We start from the raw sequence: 13,487 nt of genomic DNA, 5'->3' as shown, positions 1-13,487 counted from the left end.
TAGAATAATTTCAATGTCTTCAGCATTGGCATCATAAAAAGGCACACCAAAAGATAAAAAATTATCAAAGAAACTCTGGCTCTCTAAAACAATTAATAAAGATCTCTGCTATCCCCCCATTAGAACTGAAGCCTTAATTAAGACCATGCGGAGGGTGCATATTCATTTGTGGATGTTAATGGCACCTGATTTTGGAATAGTAGTGCATCAGTATGATGTATACATGTGTGCCTACGTTTAGCTGCAAAATGCTGCAGGATTCATTTCACAATTTTTCAGTCACTGTCAGTATGATAGTGAGCGTGCGGCTAATGCAGTGTGTCTGTGTGTCTGTGTGTCTGTGTGTCTGTGTGTCTGTGTGTCTGTGTGTCTGTGTGTCTGTGTGTCTGTGTGTCTGTGTGTCTGTGTGTCTGTGTGTCTGTGTGTCTGTGTGTCTGTGTGTCTGTGTGTCTGTGTGTCTGTGTGTCTGTGTGTCTGTGTGCCTGTGTGCCTGTGTGCCTGTGTGCCTGTGTGCCTGTGTGCGTCTGTGTGTCTGTGTGTCTGGGATTCAGTATAACAGTGTGCTGGTAGACGGTTTGATTTTTCAGTTTACTAAATATATATTATTTATCTTCAGAATCCAGCAACTCATCATCTAGAAACTCCATCACCTCACCCTGAGAGAGAGACAGAAGATGCACATTATACACACCTTTGGACATATGCGTACTGGCACGTGAGCAGCAAGTCTAACTTTCTAGCATAAAAACACCTCTCCCAAACAAGCTTAACATCAATGCTATCACAAAGTTTTACCATTACAGATGCACTAGCAAACCCTCAAGCAATGAACTCAATGAAAGATTAATAATGGGAAGTTCTTGAAGTGTGCACTGCATGTATGAATAACAGACATAACAAACCAATTACAGTCGTGCATCAAATGTAAACAGGAAGAATATGAATATTAAAAACGTTGCATTTAAACCAAGGGAATACATTTTTGGAAAACTAGGAGCAGGATTGGTGTTGGTGAAATTGTTATAAGCTACTGCCAGAGCTTCATCCAAACTCCACCTACTGGTCGATTGCTAGGAATAACCTATGCGGACAAAATACTCTCAAAAGAGGATATTTCAAACTTTAAATGACTCAAATTATAGTGTATTTGTCACCAATTCATTATTATTTTCATTTCATTCCATGATTCTGAGATCTGTTCGGTCATTTCTGTGTGTTTATTTGCTCTTATTTGTTTTTAGTATATGGTAATTTGAGGAAATATGACTTTGTGTCATTGAACTAATTTAGACAAAACATTGAACTTTTGTCACTACTACTGAACTACTGAACCATTGAACTGTTTATGAGGTGAAGTTGGAATAAATACAAAATGCAGAGCTACTCCCTTAGCCTTGGCACTATTAACCATTGCCAGTTAAAGAACTATTGCCTGTTAAAGAACTATTGCCTTTAAAGAACCATTGCCTGTTAAAGAACTATTGCCTTTAAAGAACCATTGCCTGTTAAAGAACTATTGCCTTTAAAGAACCATTGCCTGTTAAAGAACTATTGCCTTTAAAGAACCATTGCCTGTTAAAGAACTATTGCCTTTAAAGAACCATTTCCTGTTAAAGAATCATTGCCTGATAAAGAACATTTCTATGCATAGGGGTGGAGGTAGGGGGAAGTGATGTCACTGACCTCATCATCATCCAGTAGTTTTTGACGAGCGAACTCAAACATCTCTGTCTGCATTGCGGTTTGATTATGAATTCGCACTGCCTCCTGTACAAACACGGAAAATCATTTCAGTTCAGATTAATTTCACTTTCATGCCAAACTTACACAGGCACTATATGAGACACACAACCTAAACCTACACAAGTTGACCTCATGAAGAATCGACCACCCACGTACAAATCTTCATGTGTATACACACATTAAATAGCACTGACTTTGTAGGGGCTCAAAATTGTCACAGTGGATCAGGGGACTCAACACTGCCCTGCACAACACGGCACAGAACTTAAAGAAAGTACAACATAATGAAAGCCACTAAGCATCAAGTCACTAAAGACTGCAAAAAGCCTACTGACAAAACCCACAACTATTGGGGCAAGGTGGGATCCTGTGGTGTGGTGACAGTTGAGTCTATCCCATGTTCAGTGTGGTCATATATCCTGGGGAGTGAGACAGTGGCATGGGGTCAGAATAAGGCATCTTACCGCTCGTGGCTGGAAGTCATCATCAGCGAGCTCCCATTTGCTCCGGTGGTACTGGTAGTAGATCACGTTATTCTTCATCACCTCATCCTCAGGATCAAATAGAAGATAACTCACGGCACAAGGCACTGCATTTTTAAGATCATCCACTGAACACACAAACAGAGAAAAGAATCAAACATCATAGAGAGTTTAAAAATACAGTATAAGTTCATTCAATTCCACTATTGAAAGTAAATAAGAGAGAGTTTTTGGTATATCTTTTGGTGAGCAACAGATACTTGAGATGTCACTCAGCTGTTCAGCCAGTTCAGAGACTTTGTGTGGCAAACAGAGACAAAGTATAACATTCAGCCCAGGGGGTACATATCTAGTTCTACCTACGTATATATACTTATACTTATATACTTATAGTTACTTTTTTGTGCAACATATTCTCTGATCTTGATATTTTGTAAGATTGTGCTAGTAATTTTGATTCATAGTTTGACTGTATACCATATCATACACTTATCACACCATGACATAGATCATTTGAGCACATAACCATACTGTGCATTATTTTCACATTTTTACCACACATTAAAGACAAAAAAGAAAGCATTTGTGACTTACACTTATAGTAGGCAAATTGCAGGTAATGGTACATGGTTGCCACAAACTTCTCAACCACGAAACCACCCACCACTGGGCTCAATTCAACCTCACAGCGCACCTTCCTCTCCAGTACCTCGGTATAATGAGCTGGGGTGTGAGATCAAGACAAAGGTAAAAAAAAAAAAACTGAGTTTTTAACATTACAGATAAATATGCCCATCAGAAATTGACCCCAGCTGAAACACTATATGCAAATGAGTGAGGATTATTCAAAGATACCCAGATATAAGCATAAACATTATCATCAACATTACTATATTCTAGTATGAAGTTAAGTGTCTTAAAGACACAACACCTTAAACTGCACAACCGAAAAACCCATAACCTCAAAGAAACATTTACAGGTGGACACTGGAACTCTAATGCATGCAAATAAAAGTGTAGTGCAAGACACTGCAATACTGAACATGCTCACCTGCAATAGAGGGGAAGAAGTCCTTGAAGTCTTTAATCTCTCTGGCCCCCTCAGAGGCTGCCAGGCACTCATCATAGACTTTAATGAAGTCCCTCAGAGCCAGCTCCATATCAGAGACAGACGTACGGAAGTTATCCCCGTTGAATGCCCGCACTGCACGCACAAACAGGGTCTAAAAAACAAATCACACGGAACACACACATAAAATACAACATGCCGGCGTGGAAGGCATCCTAGGTTTTACACTAATAATATGTCACAGGTCGCAGAGTTTGGAGCAGTGTGGTCTCTCTTTGAGCTCGGATTTAAATATAATAATTTAATATGTATATATACAGCATATCATCACAAACACACACCCAACCTAATTGGGAGAAAAAAGAAGAAAACTAATGAACAGAACAACTAAGACTTTAAAGAGGCAGACCACAATACCAGTCAATGTTCACCCAGTAATTCACATCTAAAGGCTCTGTTCAGAGTTTTGGACACGATTTGTTTTAGCAAATTAGCGTACTCCATAGATAAGGGCAAATCAGTATATTCTACAGATAATGGCAAATTACAAAACTCTTCTCATAGCCTACACGTACAACGTAATTGCTTGAATCTATAACGTCTAGTAAGATCTTAAGGTCTAAGTATACACAACTTAAAACATATGCAACCACATGCACCCTATAGGGTAATTCATCCCTATGCATTCTTTCCCCTCCGAACTAACAAAAACTGTGTGGTACAGGTGGCGAAAGGCATAGAACCAAAATATGGCTATTTATTTGTACATTACTAATAAATAGTCAGACTCACTATCATAAAGTCATCTTATTTAAGATCTATTTGAGATAGACAGTTTCTTTACACCCTTCACATAAATCTGTCCATTTCCACTACTGAGCACAAAGGCACATGTAATGTGTGGACTTGCTGTATCTTGTCTAGTCAATGTGCCTTAAATTCTTCATGTGTTGGCAACATGTTATACAATGTGTGCATTCATGTACATTATATCCACCTCATAAGACTTGCTCTCCAGGTCTCTGAGATGTTCCTCAGCACCAGGCAGGCTCTTGTAGTATGCCATGTTCCTCTTCATCATCTCGTCGTCAGGATGCTTCAGCAGGAATGTATGCGCGGCTGATACGGCCTTTGGAAGGTTATCACTCTACACACACAAATGTAATACAGTATTGTATGAAAAAACATACAGACAATCGTTTGAAAAGTAAACAACTTCTCACACAAAAACTGTTATGGAGAAACTGTAAGGGTCTCCTCATCCTTACCTTAAAGTAGGCAAACTGCAGGTATTTGTATGGGTCGCGTCTCTCGAACTCCTCCACAGTTTCTCGGCTGGGTAGCGCCTGTCGGAATGCAGGTAAACCCTGCTTACATCGCTTCAGACACTGTGCGCGCTTCATAACGTTTCCAAACGCGTGAAGTTCTGGGAATTCGACGAAGTTGTCCTCATGATCGAGTCGCACGGAGCTACAATTTAGGTTGCAGAAGGCCTCGCTGTCCCGTAGCAGTCTATAGAGTCGTAGACTCACCTCCATAAACTCCACGGTCTCCGTCCACTTTTCTCCACTGTACTGATCCAGCGCGTGCCTGTATGCGGAGTCCAGTGGCATCAACTCGTGACGTGGAAAACTTCGGAAACTATATTTTTCATACTGCGCACTTACAAGTATACATATAGGGGAAAGCACAATACAGAACAAAGCGATCTGCATCATGGACAGTCGCGACACCATGATGCTTTCCGCAGAGAGTTCGTACGAGATTGTCTAAGGTTGGTAAGTCCCGCCTGCAAACTTTCCACGTCTCCAGGGGCGCGGCCCAGATGGACAGGCAGGGTAACGCTGGCTTTAGGATAGGAAGAATAACGGTATGGTTTGGTTGTGTTATTTTTTCAGTGAACAAGCCTAATATGACCTGTCAGTATTACAAGGGATGGCAATGTGTTTGTTCATATGTGTCCATTTATAGCGTTCTGTTAGATTTTTTTCCACCACATAGGCCCATAATAAGTCTACGTCAAGGGAGGGGCGTGCACCAGCACCCCTCCTCCTACGCCACGTGGAACGCCTTCCATTTGGCCACCCTTTTCCGGATAGCTGAAAACCCCCATTAACCCCGCCTTAGTAAATACATTTTCGATCAGCCTATGGCAAGCAGAGTAAAGTTTTTGGTCCTAACACGCTAAAAAGAACTTGGGAAGGGTGCTCTGTGCAGTCTTGCAGGCAAAGTTCCACGTCCACATATTTGATTTACGCCTCTGGGTAAACGACGTAGTATCTACGAAAACGGTAGAGAGAGAAAACGGGGAAAGTTTATTAGGTAGGTCACACTGTAGGAAATCTCTGCAAGAAGGAGGAGATCAGGCGCCGCCGGTAATCCATCCCACCTCACTTGGATCTGGAAGATGATAACGATTACACACAAGATGTTTTTATTGCCGTTTCTCGTAGCTTTTGTTACGTGTAATGCCCCGCCGGTACCGACCGATGACATTATTATTGAAAAAACTTTTAGTCCAGAGCAATGCCTGCGCGCAGTTAAGACCGGAGATTATGTTAGGTATCATTATAACGGCATGTTTCCAGACGGGAAGAAGTTCGACTCCAGGTTAGAAAATATCTCTCTTTCTCAATCATTCTCAAAATGTATTTCTTCCCCACAACTTTTCTCCAAGTGGCCACGCAAGCAGAACGGAGTTTATTTAGTTTGTAAGGGTACCTGTACAAGACTGTTCCTGTGACTTTATCAAATGGATCATCCTGTGCATGCACGATTGGGTTGGTTATCCTAATTGATAAAGGGTTTTGGTGGTGCATGTTGCAGTAATGTAGGTCTGGCTAACAGTGTTCACTCTCTCTCTATTATTCCTGTGTGTCCCCTGATGTGTATGTGGCAGCTATGACCGTGGCTCCACCTATAACGTGTTTGTGGGCCGGAGGCAACTTATCGCTGGGATGGATAAGGCTCTGGTGGGAATGTGCGTGAATGAACGACGACTTGTGAAAATACCTCCACATTTGGCATACGGCAAAGATGGATACGGTAATTGGTGTTTGTGTGTCGTAATGTGAGCATGCTTTTATGAGCGTTCATGAATATCATACATGCACAGCATGTGTCTAGCAGCCCAGGAGCTGAATGCAAACTGAACTTCACCAACTTTCAGTGCGAAGTTTAGACTTGCGCACTGTAACCGAAGATGGCCAAACAGCAGCCCAGGGCTATAAAAGAGACATCTGACTGACTTACAAAACATCCAACCACAGAATGTTAACACTGGGTTAGGCAAAAGCAACAGTAGTGGTTGGTCGTTTCTCCTGCATCAGAGGACCCGTGGCACTTTTGTGGGTGGGACTTCTGATGTCCAGACTGTTTCGATCCGAACCCAAATATATGGATACAATAGCTTTTCTGCGGTGAAAAATGCTAATAGACTAACATATAAGGTTGCTTTTAAAACATGAAGTCTAATTATGACTTACAACTGTCACTGTGACAACTTATGGCAGTGAAAATATGCAATCTCAGCTGCAATAAGTTATTTTCCTAGCTCCATTGATATCAGGTCTCAAACCTAGAATGTTATATTCAATCCACATCTTTTAAATGAATAACATCCTAAAATGAATTTAAGTCATAAACAGCTATGTGAAGGGCTGATAAACTCACCAGTCGATCCCAATAGCCATCCAGGCCATTTGCCCTGTAGTTTGGGGCTCTGGATGGGGACCCCCCCCAAAACATATTTTGGGGTTCCACCAAAGTTTTGTAATTGCAAGCCAAGTCTGTTGGCTGTTTGCTAGTTAGCTCATTATATTTAAACAAAAGTCTATAATGCTTATTTGAAGTGCAACTCAAAATCAGTTGGAAAATGTTGCAGCCAATGTTGTGATTCATGTAGGCCTTATAATGCTGAATAAGATTCCAAGTCTGTGAAATGGGATTCAAACCACATTTAATACAAATAATTGTGTTCTGGTAACATAGGTGATGTCATCCCCCCAAATTCGGTGCTGCATTTTGATGTGCTACTGCTGGACATCTGGAGCTCTGAAGATCAGGTCCAGATTAACACCTACCACAGGCCAGAAAACTGTGACCGCCAGGTGCAGGTGTCAGATTATGTACGGTATCACTACAATGGAACCCTTCTGGATGGAACTCTGTTCGATTCAAGGTGACAAAAACACTCCATGGAATAAAAACTGTTTCACACCGTAACAGTTATAATGCTTTTTTTGGGTTTGATATGGAATGCTTTTTTCGTAATCTTTCAAATGAGATGTTTACACTTCCTTTTGTCTATTGCCTTGCAGTCACACACGTATGCGTACATATGACACATATGTGGGAATTGGTTGGCTGATTGCTGGGATGGACCAGGGGCTTCTGGGAATGTGTGTCGGCGAGAGGCGCATCGTCACCATGCCCCCATCACTTGGCTATGGGGAGAATGGAGATGGTGAGCACTAATGGGCTCAGAACTACAGGCACATTTGCATCAGTTACATTTCGACATTTAGCAGACGCTTTTATCCAAAGCGACTTACAAGGATGTATGTATACGCATTTTACACTGATGGCACTTTGCACATCAGGAGCAATTAGGGGTACTTGCTCAAGGACGCTTCGACAGGGAATCGCAGTAGTAACCTTCTGATTACTAAACGACTTCTCTACCTCCTGTACCACTGTCTTCTATTCCCTCAGCTTTTCTGTACTTGTGTGAAAGGTCATTTTCATCTTCCATGCATCTTTCATATTTAAATCCTTCTGTGAATTTTGGGGAGTTGCATAGCATTTTACAGTAGTTGGAACTATTACTGCCTTTACTACTTGGTAAAATGTGGCTAAGGCTATTCAGAGATGTAGAAGTTGAGACACAATAGACAAGTGTCTTATATTGTTCAGATATCAAGACTAGGATTCTCAGGACAGTTCAAGAACCATGACCATGTTTGCTAACTTTGTCTCTTACTTGCGGTCTCTTTACATATCACTAGGTAGTGACATTCCTCCTCAGGCCTCACTGGTATTTGATGTGGTGCTTTTGGATCTTCACAACCCGAAGGATGAGATCGCTGTTGAGGTTCAGCATCTCCCAGACCCTTGTCCACGTAAGAGTGTTGTTGGTGACTTCATGAGGTACCATTACAATGGATCCCTTCTGGACGGAACCTTTTTCGACTCAAGGTAATTTGTTCAACTTTGTTGGCACAGTCTCTTATTTTTTGGGATGAATTATCAACTTATAGATGTGTAATATGCGAAATGTATAGGATGTGCTATTTGAGATATTCTCTGAAAATTACTATTTGATCATTTATCAAACCTTTGTCGTATGATTCAGGATTTTCAATCCATCTATGATGTGTATACAATACCTAGACTCACTATTTAGGTCTTTATTGAGAACAGAGGCACATAATAAAATATTGTGAGTGATTGATACAAGTAATCTCTTACCTATCCATCCAACCATCATGTGTGTGTGTTTGTGTGTGTAGTTATTCGAGGAATCGCACTTACGACACATATGTGGGAAAGGGCTATGTCATAAGCGGAATGGACACAGGACTGCTTGGTGTTTGTATTGGAGAGAGGAGAAGAGTCACCATTCCTCCTCATCTTGCTTATGGAGAGGAGGGATCAGGTATGCATTTAAGAGAGAGAGAGAGAGTGGAATTATGTGTGTGTGTGTGTGTGTCTGTGTGTGTGTGTGTGTGTGTGTGTGTGTGTGTGTGTGTGTGTGTGTGTGTGTGTGTGTGTGTGTGTGTATAGAGAAGGAATAACTGATTACTGGTTTGGTTACCCTATCCAACATAATGCAACCACCCTTCCTCTCAGGCACAAAGATCCCAGGCTCAGCCGTTCTGGTGTTCGATGTTCATGTGATCGATTTCCACAACCCATCTGACACAGTGGAGGTCACCACTAAGAAGCCCGAGGCCTGCTCGCCTACATCTAAAAATGGAGACTTTGTCAAATACCACTACAATGCCAGTTTACTGGATGGCACAGACATAGACTCTACGTAAGTTGCACAGAAACACACTGTAAAGTTTGTCCGTCAATGCATGTCCTGTAGTTCCTGCCTGTAGCTCCAGTGATGCATTGTGGTAGCGGTAGCTGGTTTTCCATCCTGGCCATTAATTGATGTGTGATTTTATCTCCATGTGTAGTTACCGCTATGGGAAGACATATAATGTGGTTCTGGGAGCTGGCCAAGTGGTTATTGGCATGGAGCAAGGTCTGGTTGGAATGTGTGTGGGAGAGAGACGACGCCTCGTCATCCCCCCACACCTCGGCTATGGAGAGAGGGGAGTGGGTAAGATTTACAATGCACACATATGCAAATCCACACTGGCCCACAAGAAAATAGTGGGCAAGCCCAGATTTATCCTTCATCCAAACTCTTCTACTCCATAAATCCAGAGTGTATGTGGTAAATACATATTTGGGCCAGATCAATGTTTACTTAGTGATAATAGTCAGCTGTTTGTATGGCATTCCTTAACTTTTTACCACACTTTAATTTCAATAACATTTCCAATCATTCACCCACACAATGAGCACCTTGATGGTCCTACTCAAACACTATGTCTGTGTGTGTGTAGAAGGAGAAGTTCCAGGCAGTGCTGTGCTCGTTTTTGACGTTGAGATGATTGAGATGGAGGAGGGCCTTCCTGAGGGCTACATGTACGTGTGGAATAATGATGTCTCTCCAGACCTCTATGTGGAGATGGACAAGGACAAGGATGGCAAAATCGAGCCCAGCGAGGTACATCTTCTCTCCTAAATCCATCCACTGTTTATATTATTTAAATGAGAGTAAAGTATGAATACTTGTCTGTTGAGTATGTTTAGAGATAGCTAGGGTTGATTAAGGTGATGCATAAAGGTAAGAGATCAATAAGACATGGAAGAGTTCTGCAAGAGTGTCCATATTTCATATATTTTACAGGATATTTTATGAAACACAACCATTTAAATAGTTACAAATGATCATTTCAGTTTTGTGTTAGGTCTTTGTCCAAAACATGTCTCACCTGTACACTCAAATGTATTTGTTTGTGTTTGTGTGTCTAGTTCTCAGACTACATCCTTAAACAGGTGAATGAAGGTAATGGACGACTGGCTCCTGGCTTCGATCCTCACCGACTCATTGAGAACATGTTCACAAATCAGGACCGCAACAAAGATGGACACATTACAGAGGCTGAGTTTAAACTGAAGGCAGATGAACCCAACCATGACGAGCTATGAGAGGGTCCAGTGATTAACATGGGGTTTATGAACAGATGCCTGTGGTTGTGTGTCAGGGTGTAAGAGGTAACAGATGTGTGTTTGTGTGTACGTGTGTATCTATGTGTGTGTGGGTGTCTGAAAATTAGCAACAGAGAGTGTGTGGTGCAGATATGCCTTTGCTTGTTAGAGTGCTCTTTTATAATAAATAATTTCAAAACCCCTAAAGGGTACTTGTATGTCTATTTGTTCTGTACTGTGTGTGGTGCCATTAATATCCAATATATGATTAACAATGATCTAAACTGGTTATACTTCCAAAGGAAACCTAAGGATGTCCCCTGATATGTGAGCATCTGAAAGGACCATTCGGGTCTATTGTTATTGCTACCATCTTGAAGACCGGTGGAAAAGTAAGGTCATAAAAACTCAAATTTTCATTGCCATTCCACAAGGTCTTCATTTGATGTGGTTAAAGAATATTAGGGTTATATGAAATCCTTAAGCATATTGTAGTGAACATTTAAATAGGCTTCATTCATATGCAAGGCTATTCACATTGTAGTGCTGTGTGCTTAAACAGTGTCAGCGACCAATGCATTTTTGTAGCAGCTGTTTGCTGCTGAAATGTGAATATATAGAATCAAGGGTGAATACAACCCCTATGGGACCACTTTACAGGTTGGCCTACACCAATCTTTATCCACATTGGAGATTCACACATAAGAGAACACAAGAGACTATGTTGCCATGAATAATCATGAAATCTAAAGTTGTACAAGTTGAACTCCTGGTGTTTCCTTAACCATGATGATAGTGTGTCTCATTTCATATGCAAAGAGTGGATATGGTCATGACAAGGACAGATCTCTACACACATGTGTGTATTTAATGATGGGAAATCACAGTGATCAATCATATTTGGTTAAAGTAGTCCAGTGTTTCTTTACCTTCAACCTTACCATTGTGTTACATCACTTCTAATAGCACTTTTGAGATTTGTTGGTTCCGCTCTCTGTTCTTTAATTTAAACTACAACGCACACCATGGATGTATAACCATGTCAAGCAGTGCATTTCTACAATGTATACAAATGTGTTTAAACCCTTTCTCTCAGACACAATCTAAAAATGAGGAATACTTGCAGAACATTTGAACCTGTCTGCTATGTTGCACAAAGCTTATCTCAGTGTCCCATTTAGTGTGTGGGTGAATTGTTTGTAATACCCAGTGGTGGACGATGTACACTAACTATGTACTTAAGTGAAAGTATAGATACCTGGTGTAAAATATTACTCCAGTAAAAGTAGAAGTATGCACTTTGAATTTCCACTTAAGTAGAAGTATAAAAGTATTTGCCTTCAAATATACTTAAGTATTAAAAGTAAAAGTACCTTAATGAATTATGGTTCTAATGGCCTTTTATCATTTTCACATCAAAGCTCGGGGTCAATCAACTGATATAAGATGAAAATACTACTGTCTATTTAAAAGTGTATAAGCACAACACATTGAAAGCTATCTTTTGCCATTAGGTAAGACAAAGTGGTTATGAAATACAAGAGAACAATTATTTTATTTTACATTTATTTGTAACTTAGTTGCACATTTAATTATACAAAAATGTGAAGTTAAACATAAGCTCCTTTACTATATCACATCTGTCGGTCTGTGTTACCCTTAAACTTCAAAGTATGATAAATACCATTACAGGAACTAGTTCCACAAAATCAGAGAATGTGGTGTTGTAATAGTTTGTGAGGGAGACTAGTGTTAGCAGTGATATTCCCTACACAACCCTAGGTACAAAAACAACAACACTTGAACTAGTTATGCTAGTTTGTGCTGAAGACTAGTGTTAGCAGTGATACTCCCTACACAACCCTAGGTACAAATACAAAACACTTGACCTCAGATCAAACGTGAAGAAAAGAAATGTCATTACAGGAACTAGTTTTTGCAGAAGTTGCACAAAATTACAGAGCACACCGGTCTGCACTGAAGACTGTAAAGAAGTATGTAGTGATACCTTTACCGAGGGAGTTTGTCAAGAACTGCATGATAAAAGTTTGCGACATCTTGTGCCCTTATAAAAGGCAAGCATTTTTAAATGTGAGCCTGAGCAGAAACTCCGTTGATTGTTTCTTCCATTATTTAGCGTTACGTAGGCTAAGCTTGAGCATAAAACAGCCTCAAAATGCAGCAGAATTCAACGTAGCTCACGCTCAACGAACGAACCAAACTGACAAAACCGAAAGGACTTCAGAGCAAATAGCGCTAATCCCTGATTGGTGTGATTGTGAACTCACGCTGACCTTTCATTATTTGATTCGTTTTGGGAAAAAGGAACGAGAGGCTTTACTAAATGTAATGGAGTAAAAAGTACGGATTTTCACTTTGAAATGTAGTGGAGTGAAAGTATAAAGTCTCACCAAATAGAAATACTTGAGTAAAGTACAGATACATAGATATGTTACTTAAGTACAGGAACGAATTACATTTACTTCGTTACTGTCCACCACTGGTAATACCCTATTGATTTCAAAAGACCTCTGTCTTTTTTGTCTCCCTCCAAATAAGAGGACCCTGGCAAAGAGAGCAGAGGTCAGGAAAGGGCTGAAAAGAGCTGGTCAGACTACAACCACTGATGGACTGCCTTGTAATAGCTGGCTGAGAAACAACCCATTAAAGTGAAAGTGACTTAAAGGAGCTTGTTAGGGAGTTTGTATCTTCTCCCTGATTTGTTACACATGAAATGTTGATGAGCCTGTAGGCCAAGGACAAGGAGTCAAAGCTGAGAGATCAGCAGGGTCCAGTTAAGCCCAACTGCATTCAGCTCCTTATGTCAAGTGGTTTGAGCTGAAATACAGGCAGAAAAATGTCAACCAAGACCAAAAACTGGTGCTTTGCTTTGGAAGATCTATAACACAGTGAATGAAAGAAAG

At 40.7% G+C, this 13,487-nt stretch overlaps 2 protein-coding genes across 2 annotated transcripts; one reads left to right on the top strand and one right to left on the bottom strand.

Annotated features, from left to right (window-relative positions):
• Window positions 1-5,040, bottom strand: crtap (cartilage associated protein). The gene is made up of 7 exons (XM_080859626.1): window positions 4,563-5,040; window positions 4,292-4,441; window positions 3,277-3,448; window positions 2,820-2,948; window positions 2,208-2,353; window positions 1,684-1,767; window positions 1-656 (listed from the first exon to the last, which is right to left on the bottom strand). The coding sequence occupies exons 1-7, from the start codon at window positions 5,028-5,030 to the stop codon at window positions 603-605; spliced, it is 1,203 nt and encodes a 400-aa protein (XP_080715752.1). The 5' UTR covers window positions 5,031-5,040; the 3' UTR covers window positions 1-602.
• Window positions 5,041-5,468: 428 nt separating this feature from the next.
• On the top strand, window positions 5,469-10,693 carry fkbp9 (FKBP prolyl isomerase 9). The gene is made up of 10 exons (XM_080859611.1): window positions 5,469-5,904; window positions 6,194-6,339; window positions 7,285-7,474; window positions 7,614-7,759; window positions 8,301-8,490; window positions 8,805-8,950; window positions 9,145-9,331; window positions 9,480-9,625; window positions 9,915-10,078; window positions 10,387-10,693. The coding sequence occupies exons 1-10, from the start codon at window positions 5,702-5,704 to the stop codon at window positions 10,561-10,563; spliced, it is 1,695 nt and encodes a 564-aa protein (XP_080715737.1). The 5' UTR covers window positions 5,469-5,701; the 3' UTR covers window positions 10,564-10,693.
• Window positions 10,694-13,487: the final 2,794 nt, after the last annotated feature.

Source organism: Sprattus sprattus, assembly GCF_963457725.1.
Source record: "Sprattus sprattus genome assembly, chromosome: 20".
NCBI classification, from domain to species: Eukaryota; Metazoa; Chordata; class Actinopteri; order Clupeiformes; family Clupeidae; genus Sprattus; species Sprattus sprattus.
This window is presented reverse-complemented; position numbering and strand designations above follow the sequence as displayed.

Bases quoted from the DNA above. Each gene is read 5' to 3' on its own strand.
- crtap (XM_080859626.1), bottom strand. From the start codon at position 5,030: ATGGTGTCGCGACTGTCCATGATGCAGATCGCTTTGTTCTGTATTGTG. The intron at 4,442-4,562 runs GTAAGGATGAGG...TTGTGTGTGTAG, and splicing joins TGCAGTTTGCCTACTTTAAG to AGTGATAACCTTCCAAAGGC. The intron at 2,354-2,819 runs GTAAGTCACAAA...TTGTGTGTTCAG, and splicing joins GCAATTTGCCTACTATAAGT to TGGATGATCTTAAAAATGCA.
- fkbp9 (XM_080859611.1), top strand. From the start codon at position 5,702: ATGATAACGATTACACACAAGATGTTTTTATTGCCGTTTCTCGTAGCT. The intron at 6,340-7,284 runs GTAATTGGTGTT...CTGGTAACATAG, and splicing joins ATACGGCAAAGATGGATACG to GTGATGTCATCCCCCCAAAT. The intron at 8,491-8,804 runs GTAATTTGTTCA...TTGTGTGTGTAG, and splicing joins GGAACCTTTTTCGACTCAAG to TTATTCGAGGAATCGCACTT.